The sequence below is a fragment of the Cimex lectularius genome, unplaced genomic scaffold (genome assembly GCF_000648675.2).
Source record: "Cimex lectularius strain Harlan isolate CLEC.00 unplaced genomic scaffold, Clec_2.1 scaffold62, whole genome shotgun sequence".
NCBI classification, from domain to species: domain Eukaryota; kingdom Metazoa; phylum Arthropoda; class Insecta; order Hemiptera; family Cimicidae; genus Cimex; species Cimex lectularius.
In genome coordinates this window covers 1,837,819-1,863,790 of record NW_019392785.1, presented here as the reverse complement: position 1 = coordinate 1,863,790, position 25,972 = coordinate 1,837,819, and the positions used below count along the sequence as shown (strand labels likewise).

General features: G+C 33.2%; 1 protein-coding gene across 2 annotated transcripts; it reads right to left on the bottom strand.

Annotated features, from left to right (window-relative positions):
* LOC106666433 (voltage-dependent calcium channel type A subunit alpha-1-like) lies at nt 1-25,972 on the bottom strand. 2 transcript variants are annotated; one of them, XM_014393632.2, is made up of 7 exons: nt 25,712-25,967; nt 13,859-13,981; nt 12,487-12,586; nt 12,131-12,270; nt 11,955-12,055; nt 257-304; nt 1-158 (listed from the first exon to the last, which is right to left on the bottom strand). In XM_014393632.2, the coding sequence occupies exons 2-6, from the start codon at nt 13,963-13,965 to the stop codon at nt 294-296; spliced, it is 459 nt and encodes a 152-aa protein (XP_014249118.1). In that variant the 5' UTR covers nt 13,966-13,981; nt 25,712-25,967; the 3' UTR covers nt 1-158; nt 257-293. The 2 variants fall into 2 exon arrangements, with proteins under 2 accessions (XP_014249118.1, XP_024083611.1); XM_024227843.1 differs by lacking the exons at nt 1-158; nt 257-304 and adding an exon at nt 5,874-5,935 and having other exon boundaries at nt 25,712-25,972.

Genomic DNA, 25,972 nt, shown 5'->3' with positions numbered 1-25,972 from the left:
TATGATAGTACATATGTATTAAATTACATAAATCAACTCACTGTTGAACACATTACGTTAACAAAATAATGCAACAATAATAATAAAATACATTGTCATAACAAAATACAGTACATTGCAAAAAGCGGGTCAAAGCAGAATTTGTACCATCTGCGAATCTGAAACAGCAAATGATAATGCGTGTACGTTAACAATGTTTGCTTTAACCATTTTGCAGTGGGTCAACAGAAAAGGTTTTCTCCAATTCCAGATTTACCTCTGTGCAGTTGTTCGCCGCCCTCCAGTCCGAATGTTTAGTTCTTGTCTGAAAATTATAACGGGAGTGTTATACATTATGTTATATATATAAATAAAAACAGCGGAAAAAATGTTAGCTAATGTTATGATCACTAAAGACTGTATTCCTGTGGAATTGCATCTTTTCATTGCTCATCGGATCGCAGTAAAAACAAGACTTAAATTCGTATCTTGAAAAGGTCGTTTCTTATTTTGCATGTACTTACTTTTTATTTTATGGTTTACTGCACGAAATTATAATTTTTTTACTTTTATTATTGTTTTGCAGAAAAAACCCCGTAAAAATACATCATTTTTATGGGTTTAAAGTATTTGGTAAACGGATTGAGAATAAAATGCGCTTCGTCGAAGTTTTCAACTTTCAAATCCAAAAATCTTCCAAGAAATCTTTTAAGTTTCATCATAAAAAAGTCAGTGTCACGAGCGTGATTCGAACCCACGACCTTCGGCTAAATACGCCGGAGCTCTACCACTTGAGCTATCGTGACCTCGATCCACTCGGACACCAACCTCCCATCTCAACCCCACTTTTTGAATGTCCCCTCCTTTTTGCCATTTTTCAAATGTCGTGTAATCGGATTGGATTGGAGCTACCGTGACTTCGATCCTCTCGGTGGGTTCGAATCCCTCTGGACACTGACTTTTTCCCAACCAAAACCTTACATAGAAAGACTAATTAATTGAAAGTAATAGAAAAGGGGGACCGCGGTAGCCGAGTGGTTAGCATGAGAGACTCTCACGCCGCGGTCGTGGGTTCGATTCCCACCGTCGCCTCTGGCCCTTTTTTCCCGATAACCCCCAATTTGAACACACAACAATTCGTACTATGGCTAATATGCAAGATCATAAGGCAAAAAAAAAGTTTCATCATTTGCGTATTTCATACTTTTCATTTCTCAATCTTTCTTCGGCTTGGCAGCAAAGCAGAACCACTTAAAAAACAAACTCTGTTAAGTTTGTAGTGTTGTCTAATGTTCGTACTGGTACTACAGGACTACCGGGAACCGAAGACCAATGGCAAACATTTTTTAACCCATGAGGGGACTAGAATAAAATTATTGTTATTATTAACCATTTTGACGACATCCCCCTCAAAATGGGATGGAAATATATATGTATCTATGGCATAGTCCTGGTACATTTATTTTTATTTAAAAAATTGTAAATTACTTATGTGTACATCTTCCGATGACAATTGTACCATAAGGTTTCCCATGTTTAGGTGCTGATGATGGGCCGTAAGCCCGAAACATTCATGTAATAGACAAAATTAAATTAAATATTTCAACCACGGAGAACTTGGGATTTTTCAACCTTTGGATAATAATTACTACAAACCGTGGATTTTAAGAAAAAACAAATTTTTTTAACCAAAAGCAAAAAAATAAATTTTAGTGAGAAAAATAAGAATAAAATATATTTTAAATTTATAATATAAATCACAATATTAGCTTTTTAATCTAGTTGTATATTTTTAAATTTAGTTATTTTACTGTAATTTAAATTTAACTGTACATTTGTACATATTGAGTTTAAAAAAAGGACATCATTGATTGACTATAAAATAAAGAATCAATTTTAAACAATTTTAAACGCAATAATTAATTTTATTGTGTAAACAAAATTTTTACTGTGTTAAATGAGAGTTTTTATCTTTATTACACTTTTTGCACGGTTTTAAGGATTTTTTTCACGTTTTTGCATATTTCGATGTTTTTATTGCACGCTTTGAGGATTCGTCCTACAAGAAAATACGGTCTTTAATCATCAGACAGAACCGGCAAAACAACCAACAAACAGCATCATACTACAATTTGACTTATTAAAGAAAGAATGTGTCAATATAAACAAATTTAGGTTTTTTATTATTTTTTCAAGTTGTACTTAATCAGTACAAATAAAATAAAATAAGTTTAATATCAGAAGTTAGCAATTATAGTCACATTTATAAAAGCTAAGTGTGAGGTTTTAATAATGATATATATTACGTTTTTAATATTTATTTAGTATAGTTTCAAATGTTTACCTTTTTATAGAACAATTATACAAGATACCACACCAGTTCAACTTATAAATTTCATGTACGACCCTAAAGATTCTGAACCATCATTTTAAAGGAATTTTTACGCTGAAAGCAATGGTGCAGTCGGATTTTTGATTGGTAAAAAAAAAGACAAAGTTATGGTAGAAATCTGGAAGAAAATAAGTCATTATTGGTTTCCTATTTATTTATCACATTTCATGTTCGAATTGCCTGCCTTGCGTAAAGAAGTAAAGATTTGCTCTTTTTAACCTCGTTTCACCGGTGCTCAGAGAGATAGTCAGGAAAGATGGATTGACTTTGAGAATGATTTTCTATTCCGCAGTGCTTGAACTGAGGTTGCTGGGTTGGCATTGCCAGTGTTTTTTCAATGGCTCCATAGAAAATAGTAAAGTGGAGTTAAATCGGGTGACCGAAGAGACCAACAGATCGGGCTGTGGGGTCCTATCCACCCGGAAGTCACGATTCAAATAACGTCTCACCTGCAAAGAATTGTGCGCGGGGCATCCATCAAGCTGGAGAATCATTCTTTGTCGTTGTTACAGAGGAACATCATATAATAGAGTTTGTAAAATCTCCCTCAAAATATTGAGTAACTGAGCACAAAACTTATTTTCGTATAAATGACAAAAGTACGAAATTCTCGGATTTTCCTATTCCCACGTTCGAAAATTCCAACGGTTTAGTAAGCCATAAGACACTCTAGGATGTGTGGAAGAACGTTTTCTCAGGCTTCTCAAATCGACTTTTGTGCAATGAACGTTGTCACAATCAGAGTCCCGAAGACCCTGGAAGATGAAAGCGATACGGCTTAAATTTGTAAGTCCGGAGAGAGGAATTCGAATTTTCGCGAATATAGAATAAATATGAAGCTCCTTCTCGAAACTATGTTGCTGGTTTCTTGGCTATGAAACAGCAACTGATCCGTAAAATCGTTTTATGGTTTACACTGGGGCGATCAGGAAACTTCTGGGAGTACAATACGACTGCACGATGCCACCACTATCAATAAAGCAGTCGGGCATATCCGAAATGTTTGACAAACATGAATGTAAACAATAAAGTCAATTAATTTTTACCTAAGTGAAGAAGCAAATTATTGGAATTAACAATGAATCAAACTAAATGCGTTTTTGCAAACTTTCGGCTATCACTTTGTCATTTTTTGATCAACTTAAACTTGATATCCGCGTAAAAGATCTTTTAAAATGTGTCAGTGTGTATAAGTTTCTTATTCAAAATTTTGAAGTTGAACCGGGCCTGAGGTACCCTGTATAATTTTTCTCCAAAAAAAGGTAAAAATTTGAAACTAGACTAAAAAATATTAAACACATATTTTCACGGAAAACTAAGTCTATATTCTAAAATGCTAGCCTCTCATTTGTACCTCAGATTTTCAACTACAGAATAGACTCTAAACAATAATACTATGTATATTCATATATATAAACTTAGAAATCTGGTCGCATCACATTCCCTTCTCGCTAATAAGTTACTTTTACCTACAGACGCATTCATCCCGGAGTCTCGATATTCCTCGGGGTGGGGTTAAACAACCTCTTTCTTTTACGCTAATAAATTACATTCAATACAATAAATTAATATAACCATAACACAGACACAACACAAACTCTATGTACGTTATTCAGAGATGGTGAGATGCGGTCTGGAATGTTGTAGGTTTTAGAAAAACATTTTCTTTATCGTACCAACGTTTCGATCTTTATTGAGATCATCCTCAGGGCCTTAGATTTATAAAAATTGTTTAAACTATACAAATACATATAGGATGTGAAAAAATTAATTTATTTGATAGTATTGATATTTTATGTTTATACATGTTGGATTTTGAAGGGGTGGGAAGGAAGTCGGGATAGACAGAAATTTTTATATGAGGAGTCGCCTTCTTTTGAAGTGAAAGGAGCCGACAATGGGAAAAAAGGGTAATGGTTCGACCATGGTAATGGTTTTCATTATTCTAAAACGTATGCCACACCAGACCGCATCTCATGATCTTCACATAATCATTAACCAACGGTCACTAAACACCATAAATTTCTATATTTACAAGTCCCCAAAGCCCTGAGGTACACGATCAGGGAACTGGTGATCGCCGCCTTTCCCCAAGATTACGCTCAAGACGATATACTAAAATATTGCCACAAACGAGCCGTACGCAATTGAAAATGTTCTCGATTGTTTTTTCTCCTTACACAATGGGCACCTACGCGGTCACTTTCCGGTCAGAAGGTGCCCGTGAGTTATTCTTATATGGCCTATGCGCAGTCTTGTCCGTATGTGAAAACCCTTTTCGACCAGTTCTGCGTGGACCAGAGACCGTCATCTTAATCTGGCACAGTTCGGCAGTTTTATTTATATTCTTACGAGTTCGCCAGTTTTTCCATTCTCCTTTTAGTATATTTTAAATTAACAGTTTTAAATCCGCTGGACGTAAACGATGGGAAACGTCGTGGCGGTCTTCCGGCTTCTTCTTAGTCCATCCTGTCTTCTGCTTCATTCCCGGCTATCCCTATTTGACCGTGAACTCATGCCAACACTGTTATCCCTGTTAACTCTTATCTTATTTATTAGATTTTTTAAAGGGTCCACGGAGGCTCTTCTCCTAAGCTTCTGGACCGCATTTATAACACATTCTAAAGCCTTTCGGACTTCCTGAGGACTATAAAAGCAATTTAATGCTAAAGTTAACATTAATAAAACAGTTATTCAGATATCGATTAACGATCACTAATCTCTACACATTAATAAAATATTTTCTCATTTAAAATTAAAACTAACTTTTGAATTAATTTTATCAACTTACTCTTAATTATATAATTACTCAATTGATTAAACACAATTTTTTCATTTTGAAAAAATTCGAGTAGAAATGAGAAGTATGTTGCATGGGAGATCGAAGTCACGGTAGGTCAAGTGGTAGAGCAGCGGCGTATTTAGCCGAAAGTCGTGGGTTCGAATCCCGCCTGTGATACAAATTTTTCATTTCGAAAAAATTGTGTATAATTAATTGAGTAATTTAACATTAAAGTTTAGGTTTCAGAAATGATTGAAACAAGGTAAAATATTTTGATAATAATAAATTTAAAACTAAATAATTTTTATAGTTTTGAAGAGAAAGCCCGAAAAGGTTCGAAACTGCATTTAATGTGAATTTTCAGGAACCAGGTTGTTTCCGTTTATTAAAACCCTACACTCAGCATGTCTGCATAACAAGCAAGATTAAAAATATAATAATAATATAAAAATTTATTTTTTTAAAAATCGTTAAATTTTATAGATGATTACAATTAGTTTAACTCAACAAACATAGACCTAGGAGTTAATATTATAGAGCAAATTAGCATTAAGGCGGCAACATCCAATTATGCCTAAAACAACATTTTAACGAGCCGACAGACAAACATGAAATCAAGACGTAATGTGCAAAACTACATAAAATGTTCAAAATCTAATGTTATTTTCAACAAACACAAATCAGCAAATTCAAAAAACAATCGAAAATGTTTTTAACACCCAGATTTACTTACATTTACGCAAACTCTGACATAAGGTTTGCAATAATGGGATGTTTGGAAGCTGAAAAATAATTCAAAATTGCAATAAAAGTTTTGGAAAATAAACATTTGAAACAAGTTATAATCCCGTGTAGTTTTTAACAGATAATCAATTGTTTTATCGCTTAAAAACTTCTGCGATTTTTGCCCTTGTCGGCGAACCTGTTTCTAATAGTGTTCATTTGATGTTTTCCAATAAAAGTTGCGTGCTAAAGACTAAGAATTTGTTTTTATTTTTGTGGTTAAAGCGTAGATCTGTGTAGTCATAGTTTAGTGTCAAGAAAAAAATTGGCACCGGATCCGGGGAAACACCTGTGTGGTCCTCTCTGCCAAGGTTTTTATCGCAGCTTGTATCACAGATGAGACTAAATCTAGTATTTGACAAATTCAAGATTTTCTGAACTCTATCGCCGACAGCTGAGAGAAATAACAAACGCTCTCGGTTATTGCACTGTAGTGTAAAACGTTCTGATGATATAAATATGATCCGCTTAGACAATTAGCGTCAAACAAATAAATAATATTTTTTTAGTCTTATCGACCTATTAAATAATGAAAAATACATTTAGGCAAAAAAAATTGTTTAAGTGAACAGATTTTAATTATTTTTATTCTCACAATCAGCACTGTAATGGATAGATTAAAGTTTGGTTCAAATCCTTGTTTTAACGATTTAATTATTACTTCTTTCTATTGACAAACATAAATTATATAGCCTTCCTCTCATAATTGTAATATAATCTTTCATGCATCAATAATAAACAAAACATTTACAAATTAATAAGATATACGATATCCTGCAAACCACGGCAGCCCGGTAGACTGTGTCATTAAATGTTAATTTTGGCTGTTAAATATGGAAAATCGGAAATTCCTACGAATTATATGATTAATTACACCTAGCAGGAATACAAAACTTGGTTCAAGCGTGTGCAGGATACTGATCTAAAATCTTATCGAGTTAAAACTAATTAAAACGCCGTTTCAATAACTGGGCCACATGGCTAAAGATCTGCAGATTACGAAAATTTGGCCGAATCTAATAGAAGATTCCCAAATAGTTATATACGTGCTCGCCAATATATTTTTTAAAAGTTTGTTGAGAGTTGATTTGGAGATAATGCAAAAATAATGAAAAGTAACTTTATATAAGGTATTGGTTGAAATGAAAACGCTATCATTTGAGCTATTGTGACTTCGATCTACTCGGACATCAACATCTCAACCTACCTTTCGAATTTTCCCTCCTTTTTGGAATTTTTCAAATGCGTATTCAGGATTCGATTCTCGACGACAAATGGAGTCCGAGTGGATCGAAGTCAAGATAGCTCAGGTGGTAGAGCAGCGGCGAGCCGAAGGTCGTGGGTTCAAATTCCGCTCGTGACACTAGCTTTTTCATTTCAACCAATACCTTACATAAAGATTAATTAATTGAAACAAGTTATTTGGTCAATCAGACCACGAAATATAATGGATTAAAGTATGGTATGGTATGGTATGGTGGAAGGGATGCTGGGAAGCGGGGCTTGTGTTCCCCAGGCACTGCAGCCTTCTGGCTTATTGTACCTTCCCAGTTCCCTAGTTTAGTCAATAGACTCAATCCTTCTTCTTAGAAGTATCAGGTCATTGACTGTTATTGCTGCAATTTGGTTCCCTGAGTCTTTTTCGTACGTTAGGTTAAACCTCCATTGAGCTGTTCCTTCGCATTCGAAGATGATATGAGTGGCTGTTTCCTCCTCCTCATTACATAATCTGCAAATGGGATCATCATTGTATATACCCATGTTGAGTAGGTGTTTTCTCAGATACCAGTGACCGGTTCGTAGTCCCACCACTCCTCTGAGTTTTGCCCTCTCTAATTGCAGCAGTGTTTTTGTCAATTTTGGTGAGGGTTGTTTCATCATAAGTTTACTATGTCTAGCACCGCTAGAGTTTATCCACTTCTCTCTTTGTTTTGTTTGGATCCATTCTGCGATGGAGGATTCTATGTTTGTTTTTGTTATCCCAAGGATAGGTTCGGGGCCTATGTATGGTCTTGCAGATCCTCCTCTGGCCAGTTTGTCCGCTTCTTCGTTACCCAGAATTCCCCTGTGCCCTGGCACCCAAGATATCATCAGGTTGTTGTGTTTTCCCAGGTTTTGGAGATTTTGGATACATTCACTGACTAGTTTTGATGTAATTCTTTTACATGCCAATGCTTTAATAGCTGCTTGACTGTCTGATCTTATGAGGATTTTTTTGTCAGTGTAACCTTTTTTAAGATTTTCCAGGACACAAGCGTTGATGGCATGTATTTCTGCTTGAAAGACCGAAGTATACTTCCCTAATGAGTTTGATTGCTCATATTTTGGGCTTGTACAGAAAACGCCTGATCCGGTTCCTTCGTTTGTTTTGGAGCCATCCGTATACCATATCATTGTATCTGGTGCTTTCCTGTGTTCTTCCTCTCCTTTATAGTCTGTTGAGACTTTATAGGAAGTTGTGAAGATTGTTTCCGGAATCATGTAGTCAGCCCCCATTTCTAATAATGGGTGTCTGATCTTATTGATTATGGTTGTATGCCCGAATTGTTTGGTTCCTTTCCAATTTAATTGTTTTTGGAGCCTAAATGAGCTTTTCCTAGCCTCTCCTTGTATGAATATTTCAAGTGGAGGTAGGTTTAGCAAGGTTTCTAATGCGTTTGTAGGGGTTGTTCTCATCGCCCCTGTGATACATAGGTTTGCTAATCTTTGTAAGCTGCCTAATGTTTGAGTAGCTACTTTTTGTTGAGCTTTGTTCCACCAGATTAGTGATCCGTAGGTTATTCTGGGTCTTATTACTGCCGTATATAGCCAATGGGCCATTTTCGGTTTTAGTCCGATTAAAGATAAGTTAGATAGATTAGAGTAAAGTTAATTTAAGCCAGCAGTTTGCGTTGAGACGTTCTCATTCCACTATTCAGCAGTGCCATTGCGTTTATACATCATCCCTACCGCTCTGGAGCGCAAGAAGTGCTGGTCCGGTGTATTCCTAGATGTGAAGGAAGCTTCCCATCGAGTATCTCTGGAAGCTTTAGCGAGTCCTCTCTTTTGCCTACTACCTGATTCTAAAATCCTACCTATCCGACAGATACTTTCGAGTGGCCCTTCTCTATCGCACAGACCATAAAGAACGACCCGTTCTCTACCCTGTATATACCCAGATATATCTACTTTCCTGAATCATTACCACCTATGCGGATAATACCGCCATCCTTTTCTCTAATAAAGATCCTGTCATCTCAACCAGAAACCTGCAAGCTCATGTCACATCTCTTGAGCAGTGGTTCAAGGAGTGGAAGATGACAATAAATATACAGAAATGTGAACATGTCACTTTCACCCTTCGGAGAAGTATACTGCTCCCATTTACTACAATAGAATTCCTCTCCCACCATACAATGTAGTCCGTTACTTTAGGTGTACATTGACAAACGAGTTACGCTCATCCTCATACGCTATTTTAAAAAAAGAGCTGAAAAGACGTTTCAGGCTTCATAAATGATTGCTGAACAAAACAAAAGATTCATTTAATTATTTTGAGACAAACGGATTGAACGTTGGTGTTCAACAAAACGTTCCAACCTCCAACGAATCCCTACGATCAAAAATCCTTCGAAACATCGTCAATGTTCTTTTCTAAAGTTATCCACTCTTTCAATTCACAATGATCTTAATATCCAATATACGTGAGATAGCGAAAAACCGCTACAAGAAGTTTCACAAGCAATTAACCAGTCACACAACCCCCCATGTCGGAAACCGCACCCTTGCCATTTGTAAGTATGTCGGGTTGGAATGCAGGGACGCTGGATTCGAACCCGGGTCCTTTACCTTACAGTGATGAGCGCCGTGTCAACGCCTAAACCGTTGCAGCCACTGACGCCCCAGTGAAAGTGAATAACGCTGATGTTTTAGAGTGACTACTAATTAGTAGTTCCTCTTTTTTCTGTCTTATGTGTATTTTGTGTGTAAATTTTATATTGTTTTCTAACATGTTACGAAATTTATAAGCGCAGCAATTGGCGCAGGTGTAAATAAAATTGAATGAAGCTGTACGAACAAAACATACAAATAAATAAAATAGCGTAATAATAAATATTTGTATGTTGAAGAAGAAATGCGGGTACTTCGAAATATTTACAACCAAAAAACAACTGTTTTTTTTTCTGTTCTTCATAAAAAAGAAACTGGCAAGATCTTCAAACAAGCAACTTTTAAAAAAACACAGTTAATAACGAAATTAATATAATGAAACATTAACAACAAATCCTAGAAATAAATAAAATATATTCAATTAAAANTATATATATATCTGTTGCTTTTTAAACTTAAAATATTTTTTAGCAAGATATAACATTGATATTGTTTTTTTTTGTTTTTTTTTTTGCACCCCCGACAACTCTGAATAAAATTATTTGTAAAAAAAAATTCATTGCCATCCTCTGATTTTTTTTTAATCATAAAAATAATGATAACCTCTTTCAATTTATTAATTTTTATGTAAGGTGTCGGTTGAAATGAAAAAGTTAGTGTCAGGAGCGGGATTCGAACCCGCGACCTTCGGCTCAATACGCCTCTGCTCTTACCACTTGAGTGAATAAGATCCTCTCGGACACCAGCTCCCGATCTCAACCCACAGCCATTTCGAATATTCCCTCCTTTTTGCCATTTTTCTAATCAGGATTCGATTCTCGGCGACAAATAAAATGGCGACGGAGAGCTCTTAGTGAAGATAAACTTCGTTTTACTTATTAAATCCATTAAATAAGTAATATTTAAATCCAATAAAGATTAATTAATTGAAAGAATATAATATTCTACAAACACTACGTTGACGTTTTGGCTGCAGCAAAATCATCACAATTAATACTGAACAGTAAAAAAACAAAAACGTTGAGGCGAAGGTCGTGGGTTCGAATCCCGCTCGTGACACTTTTTCGTTCCAACCAATACCTTACACAAAGATTAATTAATTGAAAGAAGTTATTTGGTCAATCGGACCACGATATATAATGAAATAATGATCACTTTAAATTAATTTCACTGTTTTTTTTATGAATCTTTTTATAAATTTATAATGAGTCATGCTTAACCTAATATAATTATCTACTTATCTATGGTCCGCTTAATCACACTTTGTAGTTATCCTTATGCCAAAATTTATTGTTATTTCTAATGTAAAACATATGTATATAATTTATAATACTTTATTAAAGTTTGGTTGAGAAGAACTATAACGTCATTGAAAACGCCACTGTCGTTATTTCTTTTATAATATAAGAATGTTTAAAATCTTACTTTCCGTATAGGATTTTTTTGGATTTATTTTCAGTTGAGCCTGTGAGTGTATGTTGCAAGGAGTATTAGATCTAATGACACCATGTTGAACGCCGGGAAATGGGACGAAACGCTGGTGATGATGTGGAACATGTAAGGTCGTGAGTCGGGGGAAAAAATGTACGTGGCGGTTATTCAAAAACATACTTATTTGAAAAATTACTGCTCATTTGTAAAAACATAACGAAGTAAACTAACTTAGGCGAAAATGTTATTTTTGTATGATCTATTCAATCGGTCTGAACCTTCAAATATATATCACAAACTTGAAATGTTTATATTAAAATAACTAAATACGAGAAGAAGTATAAATGTGATTTTAGACGGTGTTTAAGTTTTGTTTAAATTATCTTTTTTTTTAAATAATTACAATTAATTAAGGTTTTTAGTTGAGATAAAAAAGTCAATGGCACGAGCGGGATTCGAACCCACGATCTTCGGCTAGATACGCCGCTGCTCTACCACTTGAGCTATCGTGACCTCTGGTAGAGCAGCGGCGTATCTAGCCGAAGATCGTGGGTTCGAATCCCGCTCGTGTCATTGACTTTTTTATCACAACTAAAAACCTTAATTAATTGTAATTTTTAAATAACGTTGAATGATGACTCATAAAAATTATCAATTACGAAACGTTTACAGTATTATCTTTTTTACTTTTATTGCAAATAAATAAATGTTACTTACTACGGAGGATCTTAACGAGGCGGAATAACCTGAGCAATCTGACAACCCTGAGCATCCTGAGAACGCTGAGCTCGATCCCGAGCGGGAAAAACGAAAGGATTCTGAAAGATTAAAAAAATAACAAATATATTTAAAAATTTCAGAGTCAAATTGCAAGGATTTCTCCTTTTCCGTACCCGACGACAATGACGAAAAAGTCGATTATGTTCCAGGGGTTTCGGATGTACGAGCCGGGGTGAAGGCAGAAACCGAATGCGACGCATTTCAACACCATTTCAAAAATGAATATAAGAAGAAAGTAGATCTCTGTCTTTTCCTGAAAATTTGACGTTATCCATATGTAAGTATGTACAAAATATAACAAAAATAATTATAAACTATGATTTTTTAACTTGTAATGAATTAAAACAATTGACTTAAAAATCTACAGTCTTATAGTTTGAAATCATTATATCTGATTATTTTTGACTAGCTAAAAGCTTTTCCCACTAAATAAAATCTTAATTTTTATTATACTCATCCGTTTTATTACCAGAGTTTGTGCAGTTTTGTTATCTTCTGGCAAGTAGAGTCCGAACCCGAGGATAACGCAGTTGATGACGATCACTACGAGAATGATGTATTCGAATGGTCTAAGATTCAGTTAAGATATGTCAATATATTAAAAATGCGTGTATTAAACATATCACATTTTACGTAATGCAATTAGATTACATAAAATCGTAGATCTACGTAGAGGTTCTTACGAAACAAGCAGTTAAAAACTACGAAGTTTTTTAAATTTAATATATTTATTACAATCCGTAACCATATTTATATTATGTAATGGCATGGATCATATGTCGTGAGGGGAGTTAACAACCATTGTTCTCACAATTATAGGCGAGATATTTATATTGCGAGGCGATCGCCTCCTTAGTCGTCTGCGGAAATATGAAGGTGGTTTCTGTTGGATAAGGATTTGGCAACTCGATTAGGCTGAAAGGAAAGTATTTTTGCTATTTTTTTTAATAACAAAAATTGCTTAATACAAACATGCGTCTAATAAATGATAAACGTGGATTAAGTATGGTGTTTAAACTGTTTTTTAGTTGGATATTACCCACAGATTGTAAGTTTTTAGGATTTAACTTTTTTTTAAAAGTGCGTGGTGTTTAGTGACCGTTAATTAATGATTATTTGGAGATCGTGAGATGCGGTCGGTTGTGACGTAAGTTGTAGAAAAACATTTTCTTTATCGTGCCAACGTTTCGATCTTTACTGAGATCATCTTCAGGGCCTGGGATTTATAAACATTGTTTAAATTATACAAATACACATACATTTCATATAGGATGTGAAAAATGTGTTTTATAGTTTATATACGTTGGATTTGTCGCCGAGAATCAAATTGATTAAACGACATTTGAAAAATGGCAAAAAGGAGGGAAAATTCAAAAGGTGTGATTGAGATGGGAGTTTGGTGTCCGAGTGGATCGAAGTTACGATAGCTCAAGTAGTAGAGGAGCGGCGTATCAAGCCGAAGATCGTGGGTTCGAATCCCGCTCGTGCCATTAACTTTTTTTCATCTCAACTAAAAACCATAATTAATTGTAATAAATTATTTTTTTTATTTATGTATTTTACTTTATTCTGCTATTATCATCATTCATCCCCTACTACGCGTTGAAATAGCTTCAAATTGTTTTATATAGTTTTTGTTATGTTTTATTGTATTATAAAAACATAGTGTTTACAATTTATTAAAATTAAATTAATATGTTTGTATTATTGATAGGAATACGAGTCAGGACGTGGCTGGATCTGAGGTTTGCTGTATGTGTGCGAAACGTGTCCTTTATAGTGAAAAATCAAGAGATATAGGCTTTTTTTCGATTGATGTTCGAAATTTTTGAAAAAGATACGGCCATGTGACAATAGCTTTGGTCTTCTGTCTCAGCGGGTTGTCTTCTTTGAACAGGAAGAGGGCCGTGTGCGACGCCGACGGATCAGTATTCGCTCCTTCCGACATAACGATCCAGTTGAATCTGCAACAAAACAAACGATCGATGTATGAAATGTCAACTTTTCGACTTGGGACAGATCGAGCAAACCGGGCGTAAACAGTTTCAGAGAGTTCATCCGTGCCCAATGGCTTTTAGTCCGCTCGCTTGACTCCCTGAAATGAACCTCCGAATTTGCCTGAAATATATTATTTATGGAGAGAGAAAGTGTCGGCCAAAATTGTGTTGGTATGAAAAATGTTTATACCTACTTGAAAAATTATTTACGTTTTATAAAAAGAAAACCAAAACACCTAGGTCATCTGCATGCTAACATTTAATATTAAAATTTCACACAAAAAATGCTGCGTACATGTACAATTTATAATTAACAATATTATTGGGTTGTCCGGAAAATAATGCAGGATTTTGGTATTAAACAAAAAAAAAGAAACTAGTTACTTTAAAGCAATGTTCTTTAATCAAAATAATTTCCCATACTCTCAATACATTTCTCCCAACGTGTTGGTAACTTATTAATTCCGTCTGAGTAGAATTCAGAATTTTTAGAATTGATAAAGTCAATAAATGCATTTTCCAGTTCCGTTTGATTTTTGAATATTATGTGTTGTAAGTAGTGGTCCAGGTGTCTAAAAAAATGGTAGTCAGTAGGCGAGAGGTCCGGAGAGTAGGGTGGGTGAGGCAAAGTTTCATAGCCAAGCTACAATAATTTTTGTGACGTTACACGTGACACATGTGGTCGAGCGTTGTCATGCAACAAAATGGGCCCTTTCCGATTGACCAAAGAGGGCTTCATTACTGCCAATTTCTGATGCATGGTATTAATTTGGTTACAGTATGATTCAGCATTGATGGTTTCGCCAGGATTTAAGAAGCTGTAGTGTATTAAACCAAATGAAGCCCACCATACCGTAACCATTACCTTTTTTTGATGAGTTGGGGGCTTTGGAAAATGTATTGGAGCTTCTCCTTTGTCGAGCCACTGTCCAGAACGTCTAGTGTTATCGTAGAGAATCCACTTTTCGTCACATGTAACAATTCTGGCCAGAAATGGGTCATTTTTGTTTCGACAAAGAAGTGATGCACAAACATCAAAGCGCTGATTTTTTTGGCGATCGTTTAATGAGTGTGGAACCCAATTTTCGGGTTTTTTCACTTTTCCAATCGCCTTGAGGTGGTCAGCGACGGTCGTTTTACTGACTTTGAGTTGCTCTGCAAGTTCTCGAACAGTTGTTTTGGGGTTTTCTTCCACCACTGATCGCAGAACATCATCATTAAGAGAGGAAGGCCTTCCACGACCTTCTTCATCTTCAAGGCTGAAATCTCCCTCCCGAAATTTTTTAAACCACCTTTGCACAGAGCACTCATTAACACAACCCTCGCCCCAGACTTGGTTAATGTTTCTAGCCGTTTGGGCTCCGCTTCGGCCGAGTTTAAACTCGTAAAAGAAAATCGTACGAAAATCTCGCTTTGACATTATAAGGATGACTGAATTATTTCCAAGTAGCGGAATGCTACAGAGGTAAACAAACAATATCATTTGGAAGAGGATTAATAAGTGTTGACATTCATACAAATGAGTAATCCTGTAAACGTAAACAGAATATTTTATATAGATTTTTTTTAATGAAAACTTAAAATCCTGCATTATTTTCCGGACAACCCGATATAACATCCAGTTAATATTCATTCAGTTTATTTCTAGTTAACTTAATAAAAAAATATTAACAAACATGTATTCGGTTTTTTCCACATTTATCGCTGGAAAAAAGAGAAATGTCAAGTTTTAAATGATAAACTTGCCACAGTAACTTTAGGTGCTTTGTTAGACAAATGCACATTGCTGACGGGGTACTTTAGGATGAAAAATAGGAAACTTATTTATATTCGACTTTTATTAATGCTACCAATTAAAAATGAAAGGCATAATTTCGTACTAAAAGTGTTTTAACGTTTTATCAATTGCTAAGGTTAAAACATAATTGTGTGTTATTGTTTATGTTGTTTATTTTTCTTCTTCAAAATGCTATTAAACTGTACTGGGCACAATAGAAGAGCATAAATCATATTTTCAATTGATGTATGCTTTTGGTAAAATGCGCAAAAGAAGAATTTGCCATCAATTGTGTTTAAGTGCGGATCTAAATCATTAAATATTTGCGTTTCCTCAATTTGTAAAAAAATCTAAATAATAAACCCCTCCAAAAAGGCTGCAGTTAAAAAATTGTAACAATCAGATTCAAGCCTTTATATTTTTTCTAATTTTTTTTAAATTCAGTTAACATTCGATTCATTCTTTCACGTGAGAAGTAAAAAGTAAAACAAAAATCAGCAAATTTGACTGAGTGACATACCTTAAATTAAGTTGAATGTCTTTCGTAGCTGTCAATTTTTTTAAATAAAAATATGATAATTTATATTATTTTATTGTGAAATGGTTGGTCAAGTGTAACAATCAGATTTCTTTTCAATCTTAAGCCTTTATATTTCTTCTATTTTTTTTTTTAATTCAGTTAACGTTCTATTCATTCTTTCATGTGAGAAGTGTAAAAAGTAAAACAAAAATTCGCAAATTTCACTGATATGTGATAACTTAAATTAAGTTGAATGTTTTTCGTAATTGTTAATTTTTTAAAATAAAAATATGATAATTTATATTATTTAATTGTGAAACGGTTGGTCAATTGTAACAGTCAGATTTCTTTTCAATTATCCTTTATATTTCTTCTATTTTTTCTTTTTTTTAATTCGGTTAATGTTCTAGTCATGCTTTCATGTGAGAAGTATAAAAAGTAAAACAAAAATTAGCAAATTTCACTGATATATGATAACTTAAATTAAGTTTAATGTTTTTCGTAATTGTTAATTTTTTAAAATAAAAATATGATAATTTATATTATTTAATTGTGAAACGGTTGGTCAATTGTAGCAGTCAGATTTCTTTTCAATTATTTTAAGCCTTTGTATTTTTTCTAATTTTTTTTATTCTGTTAACGTTATATTCATTATTTCATGTGAGAAGTAAAAAGTAAAACAAAATGAGCCAATTTGACTGATATGAGATAACTTAAATTAAGCTGAATGTCCTTCATAGCTGTTAATTTTTTAAAAATAAAAATATGATAATTTGTATTATTTTATTGTGAAACGGTTGGTCAATTTCGTTATTAATTTTGGTTCCTTCTATAATACTTAATAGTTTACAGGGTGAATTTTATTTCTGTTCTCTCCCCTATTATTTTTTATTAAAGCGTTTTAAAAAAAATGAACTTTTATTTTTTCTTCAGTTTCTCATAAATCAAAAAGTTTTGATCTAACTCTCCAGGATAGTGGTATACGAATAGAAGCTTAACTATTTCTATTAGCAACATACTCGCCAGGGTAGATTTTGTGTTTTCTATTTGAACCAACCGTTCTCAAGTTTTTGCAACAAAACAATTTCCAAACATTGATTTTCGAAAATACGAATTTCTCCTCCACCTTATTCAACCCAGAGCCATATTATTTATTTGTCATTTTAACTGATAGCAAATTAATTGGTGGAGTTACCGAAAGAAAAATTTCGCAACAATTTCCTCAAGTAACGTCGATTAACAATACGCTCTGGATGTAGCTCATCAAAGCACGATTCAGTCTGGTACAAATCTCAATATTAGTTAACATGTAAAACAATTAATTTACATAAATTAAAATGAAAAAAGTTAATTGTTTCATGGTTGAACAAGTTAAAGAAGATTTCGTTTTTCCGCAAGTCAATGTTTGGAAACAGTATTTTTCAAATAACTTGAGAACAGTTGATCCAAATTAAAAACTGTTTGCACCGTCGAAACCAGCGTGTAAACCAGTTTTCAAACATGCACATTGATGAGTATTAGATCAAAACGTTTTCGTAGAACGCAAAAACACTATACAAAAAATAAAAGTGTCTCTAGGTTTTTCCCGAAAACAAAAACTATATATGAAGGAACAGAAGTTAAACTAATCCTGAGTCTTACAAAATTTGCTTACTATCCTTGGAAAAAGCTTTCAGTTGTCAGCTTTACTAAAAGAGTAGATTGGATAAATGTTTCACTTGTTTTTGTATTCCCTGAATTGGACTCAACTAGCCTTTTGCCACTCGGGACATGCCGATGGTTTAATGTACATAAATGTCTCAATTAGCTCCAATTTTTTGTCTTTTTAACACACTTGCACAAGCATTTTATACAATTGTATGGCTATATGATCATGTTTCGTGTGTTTTCAATTTTACTCGGTTCATTATGATCAAAAAAGATTCTATATGCAATCGACACTTCAATGGATTTAATATTTTATCAATTTTTATTCATTTTATCCCCTAAAAAGAAACTTTTTTCGAGCACTGTTAATCAAAAATATTAAGGAATAAACTTCCCCTGATCAATCAAATTGATTATTTTATAAGACACCCCTTCGTTTGAACTGAATATGACAGACAAAAAATTCCACCCAATTGATTTTTTTTTCATTTTCTCGATAAAAGAAAATTCTACCCTTAATTTGTCTCATTGTTTTTATGAATAAATATTTGTTTATGCTATATTTTAAATTGGGAATGTCAATTAGACGTAAACACAATTAATCCTTAATCTAAAACAAGGATAAAGGATTTGTCAATGTTTAATTTTTACGGAATTTAAAATGTTTATTCAGTTTCATTTGAATCCTAAAGCAATAAACCGTTTAGGTTTTATCTTTGCTTTCTTAATTTGAATTTTTAAACTTAAAAATGCCAGTTAGTGCTGAGGATGTTGCGCGTGGTGTGGCATTGGTAATGGACGTTCCATCAGGTATGCGGCTATTGCCATGGAATTCCCTACGAAAAACTGCAAGACGCCATTAGACGTTTTCAAGAATCTGGATCCTACCGTGGAAGGCCCGGTTCTGGATGCCCTAGGATAACAGAACCAAAGGATGGCCGTTTTTTTATTTTTAGAATTTTGCGAAACCGGCACCTTACCGTTGTTCAAGGTATTCGTCAGCTCCAGGAATTTTGAGGTATCCGAATTTCTCAACGCATTGCTAGAAGAAGATTCAATTTGTATGGACTGATGGCTTTTCGCCCCTTAAAAGGGCCATAATTGAACAGACTATACAGAGTTGCACGAGTCACATTTGCTCGAGAACACAGCCATTGGTCTTTGGAAGATTGGTCGGCTGTACTTTTTACAGATGAGTGTAGATTTGCTCTACGATCTCCAGATGGGCGTGAAGGAGTGAAGAAGACGAAATGAAAGGTACGAAGCCTGAAACGTTTCCCAGAAACAACCTTTTGAACGTAGCCCAGTGATGGTGTGGTTGGGAATTTCAATGGAGAGTCGCAGAGTTGGTTGTTGTTCGTGGAGGGTCTTCGACGACCATTCGCTATGTGGATGAAATTTTCGGAACATCATGCGTTGCCTAACCTCCATGAAATCAGCGACAATCCTATTCTAGTAATGCCCTTCCACATGTCCCTCACATAGTACAAACGTACCTTCAACAGCATAACATCAGGGTCTTAGCCTGGCCAGCCGGTTCTCCAAACTTGAACACCCATCGAACATTTATAGGATAACCTCAAAAGAGGAATAAAACCACGTTCATCACTCCCTCATACACTCCACGATCTTGAAAGGACTTTTCGTGAAGAATGGGCTAACCTCCAGCAAAGAGACATTTCCAGACTGGTAGAAAGTATACAGATGCTTCTTCGAGATATAATTAAGGCAACAGAAGGAAATTAGCGATATTGAAATGTTAATTAAAAATCTAAAACAAAATTCAAACAAATTTTATGTCCGTCTTTTTTTAAAATTTTATGTTTATTTTTTCATTTTCCTATTTAAGCTTCCAGCTATTTAAATTTTTTTAAATACTTTTTTTAGACCAAGACTCAATAATTAACCGTTAAAAAACGTGAAACTTTGATTAATGTACAAAAATATATAAAAATCAAGTTATATTCCTGGTGGGCGGGATGTTTTGTTTGTCAGTGTATATTTCAAAAATTAACCTGAGGACGGCATAAAATAAACAGCCCTTAGGAATCTTAAACTGTAGTAACTAGGCTTTCTAAATAGGCTTGTACAAGAACCACATGATATGCATATGTATAAATGGTTCCTCAAAATTAAGCGGTAACTTAAATATGTAATAATCTTTTTAAAATGATATCTATGAAAATAAATTTAAGCTTAATAACTAATCCATTTACGATTTATTTAGAAATCGTGAGATGCAGTGTGATGTAGGTTTCAGAAAAACATCTTCTTTATCGTGGCAACGTTTCGATCTTTATGGAGATCATCTTCAGGGCTCAAAGTGTTTGTCTACTGTGTAATTGTGCCATTCTTGTCGTGTCGAGACTGCACTAATCACCACACATAATCCATTTACGTTTTCGTAGTCAATTGACCAAGTTACTTCTTTCGATCAATTAATTATTCTTTCTAAGGTCTTGGTTGAGATAAAAAATTCGAATCCCGCTCGTGACACTAACTTTTTTATCTCAACCAAGACCTTAGAAAGAATAATTAATTGATTAATAACTAATTTTCATAAAAACAACAAAAGTAAGGCAAGCAGTGTGGCACAAAGAGGAAATTAAAAATTATCGTTGCTATAGATAGTATTAAGTAAACTATTGCTGCCTACTGAATATCTAAAAATCGAAAGTCGACCCCCTAAAATCGTGGGTTTGAATCTCGCATGTGACACAAATTTTTCATTTCGGAAAAAATTGTGTATAATTAATTGAGTAAAAATCGTTCATTTTGTAAATATTCTTATAATAAAATGATCGAAATATTGTTATATATTTATATTTTAAGCCTCATCTTCGGGTTTAAGAATTAAAAAGGGAGTAAACCATCATGTAGTTCTACTCTTGGAAATGTGGGCAGCTTCCTAAATACATACTCAAAAATTCAACAATTTGTTCTTGAGATATTGTTTTCCTTCAGAACTTGATAATTTTAATTTATCTTGTACCCACTTAAAAAAAAGGAAATTTGAAAATTTCACTAAATAAAATATTAAAATTTAAATTGTGATGATATGTTTCAACATAACTTTAATCAAAAATACAATAAATCGATAAAATTATCGAATTCTGAAAATTAAAATATTTTCAGAACAAATGGACAATTTTTTCAATTTCTTCTGCCATTGTTTTTAGAATGGAAAGGACTTTTAAAATGTCTAAAATAGGGTCATCCTTAAATATTGGTGGATTCGTTCTGAGTATATTGATATTCTCCTTCAGAAAAACCTATATATTTTTGAATTTCTGGTATCATATTTTTACAAAAGAAAGCGCTTTCAAAAAATGTGAAAACAATTCTTTCTGAAAAATTCAACAATTTAGTCTTGAGATTTTGTTTTTTCCTTCAGAACTCGATGATTTCAATTTATCGTGTAACCAGTTAAAAAAAAGGAAATTTGAAAATTTAGCTGAATAAAATATTAAAATTTAAATTGTGATTATTTATTTCAACATAACTTTAATCAAAAATACGATAAATCAATAAAATTATCGAATCCTGAAAACTAAAATATCTTAAGAACAAATCGACATTTTTTTTTTTAATTTCTTGTGCCATTGGTTTTAGAATGAAAGGGACTTTTAAAATGTATTAAATTCATCGATTCATCCTTAAAAATTCATAGATTCGTTCTGATGATTGATGTTCTCCTTCAGGAAAAATCGATATATTTTTGAGATTCTGGTATCATTTTTTTACAATGGAAAAAATCAAAAAGACGATAAGTTAAAATTATCGAGCTCTGAAGACTAAAATATTTTCAGAACACATCGACAATTTTTTTAAATTTCTTGTGCCATTATTTTTAGAATGGAAAGGACTTTTAAAATGTATTAAATAAAGTCATCCTTAAAAATTCATGGATTCGCTCTGAGAATATTGACGGTCTTCTTAAAAAAATTGATATATTTTTGAGTTTCTAATATCATCTTTTTACAAAGAAAAGCGCTTTCAAAATTCGTTCTGGGATATTAAGTATTTTTTTCGAAAATATTTAAAAAATTTTGAGTTTCTAGTATCATTTTTTTTATAATGAAAGGGCTAAATATGCGTGGAAAAAAGTCATTCTCAAAAATTCATCGATTCATTCTGGGGATATTGAAGTTTTCCTTCAGAAAAAATTTATATATTTTTGAGTTTCTAGTATCATCTTTTTACAAAGAAAAGCGCTTTCAAAATTCGTTCTGGGATATTAAGTATTTTCTTCGAAAATATCTCAAACGATTTGAGTTTCTAGTATCGTTTTTTTATAATGAAAGGGCTAAATATGCGTGAAAAAATTCATTCTCAAAAATTTATCGATTCATTCTGGGGATATTGAAGTTTTCCTTCAGAAAAAAATCGAAATATATATTCCTAATGAATCTATGAATTTTTCAGGATCGCTTTTTTTGACACATATCTTCTGTGTTTCCCTATCATTTTTTTAGAATAAAAAGGACTTTTAAACTGTGGAAAAAATAGGACATAACAGATTCAAAGTTAAAAATTACCTTTGAAACAGTACTGTTTTACAATAAAATAGGCAGCGTAAAAATAAAAGGCCATGGCTTTTATAAAAACTCACACGGTATATATATATATATATATATATATATATATATAAATCCATTATGTAATAAATAATATAATATAAACGTTTTATTTAATTCGATATCAAAATCTCTCCAGGATTTGCATCTGACTTAGTTTCCGTTGATGATTTTTAGGAATACCATTTCCGTCTACGATTAATGAAATTAATATCAGCCTGTTAATCATTTCGCGTCGTCCGCCTGGCCGTAGTTTTGTGTATTTTGGCGTGCGTTCAACAGGCCTCTGGCCATGACAAGCAGCGAGGCTAGGCGGATCATGACACGCTAAGGGGCAAAATCTGTTCAAAACAATGGAGCGATGATTTTTAAAGACTGTTCACGTTACGATATTCATATTTCTTTTTCCTTTTTTTATACAAATATAATACTAAATAAAAATACGATCTTTTAAGCGGGAAGATTTTCATAAATTAAATGTTAATTTTAGGGCATTTAAAAAAAACAGCTTCTCGAAACAATATAAACTGTGGCCAGTGTGGTCATCTTTAAGTAAGTAAAACGAATGGTTAATTTAAAATGCTTCGCCAGCGTTAAAAACCTTTTTGATCGCGTCCACCTTGATTTCTTTTCACGTAAACGAATGAACAGCACAGTCAAATCAAAACGACAATCTGTGCTATAACTAGACACATATCCCCTCCTGCTTGCAGGATGAACAACTTTTAACTTTCAGCTTTCATTTACTTGAGATTTTTTCACAAGCTTGTTCTACAACTGCTTCAAACGAAAATGACTTTATTCGTCCGAGAAGAAGCGCCTTTTTTAGAAAAAAGGAAGACTAAAAAGACCTTTTGGACTTGTAACAAATCCCGATGTAAAATACCGACAAAACTTTCAAAATCATGAAGTAAAAATAAAACTTTTGTATTTTTTAACATAAACTTAAGATTAATTAAGATCGACGTTATCTTATTCGGGACGCATCCCCTCATTTCCAACGCGGCACGCATGAGTGTCCAGGCCATTTGACACGCTAATGGAACGACATTAAAAGGTGTGATCGACTTTCAATCATAAAATTGAGGTGCGCCACATCCGACTCGAACCAGTTGGAGCCGTCATTCCTTCCATTCCAGTGGCTTAGCCGAGAAAGGATTTCATATTGACCTACCTGACAAGCCAATAAAAACAACCACAAGCAATTAATTACCACTCACTCAAAAGTTTTGGCATCGGACTTGTTCAAACCTGTCCATACACGCGCGCGCACGCATACACATATTTTTGTACATTGTTTAATTTTTATTAAAAAATGATCAATCGGTATTTGTTAGGTCAAATTTTTAGTAATGTTATTCGTCTTCATTTTATTTTGATAATTTTGATGTGATCCTTTGGATAACAACCAAACTTACTGAGCCTCGACAATCTTCAAGTGATTGTTCTGACAATCAGCGAAATTATTTGTATTTTGGTCCAAATAACGAAATTACGCATTTTTTGCCTTTAAGGGTGTAAAAATCAAATTTCTTAAATATATATTTATTACAGCTTACTTTGATTCAACTTTTAGGATGTTTTTTGTTTTGTCAGAATCCAAAAAATTAATTTATAAGGATCAGTTTTTAATTTTTTTCAAAGCTATAGAATTCTATTATAGGTTGCTTTGGTTCCATATTTAGAATTTTTTTTTTGTCAAATATAAATTAATTTACAATTGTGTTTTTTTTAGTGAGTGGTACAACTATTTCACACAACACCGATATGACACCACAAGAATGGCACTACACTTTATGCCTTGAAGATGACCCGAATAAAGTTCGAAACGTCGGAAAAAAAATGGAAAAGGTTTTTTTTTCTAAACTACTTCATTCTTGACCGCTCCTCTAGAATCCAAAAAATTAATTTATAAGGATCAGTTTTTAATTATTTTCAAAGCTATAGAATTCTATTATAGGTTGCTTTGGTTCCATATTTAGAAATTTTTTTTGTCAAATATAAATTGATTTATAATTGTGTTTTTTTTTTAGTGAGTGGTACAATTATTTCACACAACACCGATATGACACCTCAAGAATGGCACTACACTTTATGCCTTGAAGATGACCCGAATAAAGTTCGAAACGTCGGCAAAAAATTGAAAAGGTTTTTTTTCTAAACTACTTCATTCTAGACCGCTCCTCTAGAATCCAAAAATTAATTTATAAGGATCAGTTTTTAATTTTTTTCAAAGCTATAGATTTCTATTATAGGTTGCTTTGATATAATTTTTAGAATGTTTTTTGTCAAATGTAAATTGATTTATAAAGATCAGTTTTTAATTTTTTCAAAGCTATAGCTTTCTATTACATGTTGCTTTGGTTCAACATTTAGAATGTTTTTTGTCAAATGTAAAATTAATTATTACGGTCATTTTTAATTTTTTTCAAAGCTATAGCTTTATATTATACGTTGCTTGGTTCAACCCTAGGAAGGTTTTTTTTGTCAAATGGAAATTGATTTATAAAGATCAGTTTTTAATTTTTTTTCAAAGCTATAGATTTCTATTACATGTTGCATTGGTTCAACTTTCAGAAATTTTTTTTGTCAAATGTATATTAATTTATTATGACCATTTTTAATTTTTTGACTACTTACATTTTTTTACTACTAATGTGTTTATACTGATTTTGCAAGCCTTTATTTAGTTTAGAATATTGTTTTTTTTTTTTTTTGCCAACCAAAAAACTATTGGAAACAAAATAAATTAAATAAATAAAAATGGATGTTAAATATTGGCATTTTTTACGTTTATAATTTATAATTATTAATTTTAATGTATAGACTTCTTTACTTATTATCTGTTATTGAAATGTAAAAATTTTTATTTTCTGCAAAGTCAAAAATGTTCCCTAAAAATCTTTTTCTAGACAAAAAATTGCTAGTATTTGTTTAAAAACGTCTCTACCTGTTTTTATAATGATTTTTTTTTAACTTAATAAAATAACAGCAAAAATTAAGGGAAATCGATTATATTTGTAAGGTTGACACATAAACAAATGTTGCGAACGGTATTGCGATCTTGTATGAGGCGGTAAATGCGGTTTGTGTTTCTATTCGAAATTTGATTTGATAGATTTATTGGTTGTTGTGTTTTAAAAACGATTTTTTATGATTCCCAAAGGAAGACCTACCTGGTAGGGCCTAAGAAAAATATTGAGTTCCAGAGACGGAGTGAAACTTTCCCAGAAGGCGTCCCTTTTAGCTTCTAGGGGCAAAAGAACGCCGAGACCGTCCTCGAGGAAGACTGTACTGGATGAATGATGAAGAGAACAATGAAATAATAAAAAGGCAGAAAATCCTGAGGGGCCGTTTGATTCTTCACGATTCCCCACTACTTGTTTCCCTCCCACGCCCAATCCGGAGACTGCTCCTCGGACTTATGTCATTTCCTT

What these genes read in the sequence shown, in the direction of transcription:
- LOC106666433 (XM_024227843.1), bottom strand. Translation starts at nt 13,965, where the DNA reads ATGTCGGAAGGAGCGAATACTGATCCGTCGGCGTCGCACACGGCCCTC. An exon ending in ACAAAACTGCACAAACTCTG is followed by an intron (nt 12,271 to 12,486) that starts GTAATAAAACGG and finishes TCAAATTTTCAG; the next exon opens with GAAAAGACAGAGATCTACTT. An exon ending in TTTTTCGTCATTGTCGTCGG is followed by an intron (nt 12,056 to 12,130) that starts GTACGGAAAAGG and finishes TTAATCTTTCAG; the next exon opens with AATCCTTTCGTTTTTCCCGC.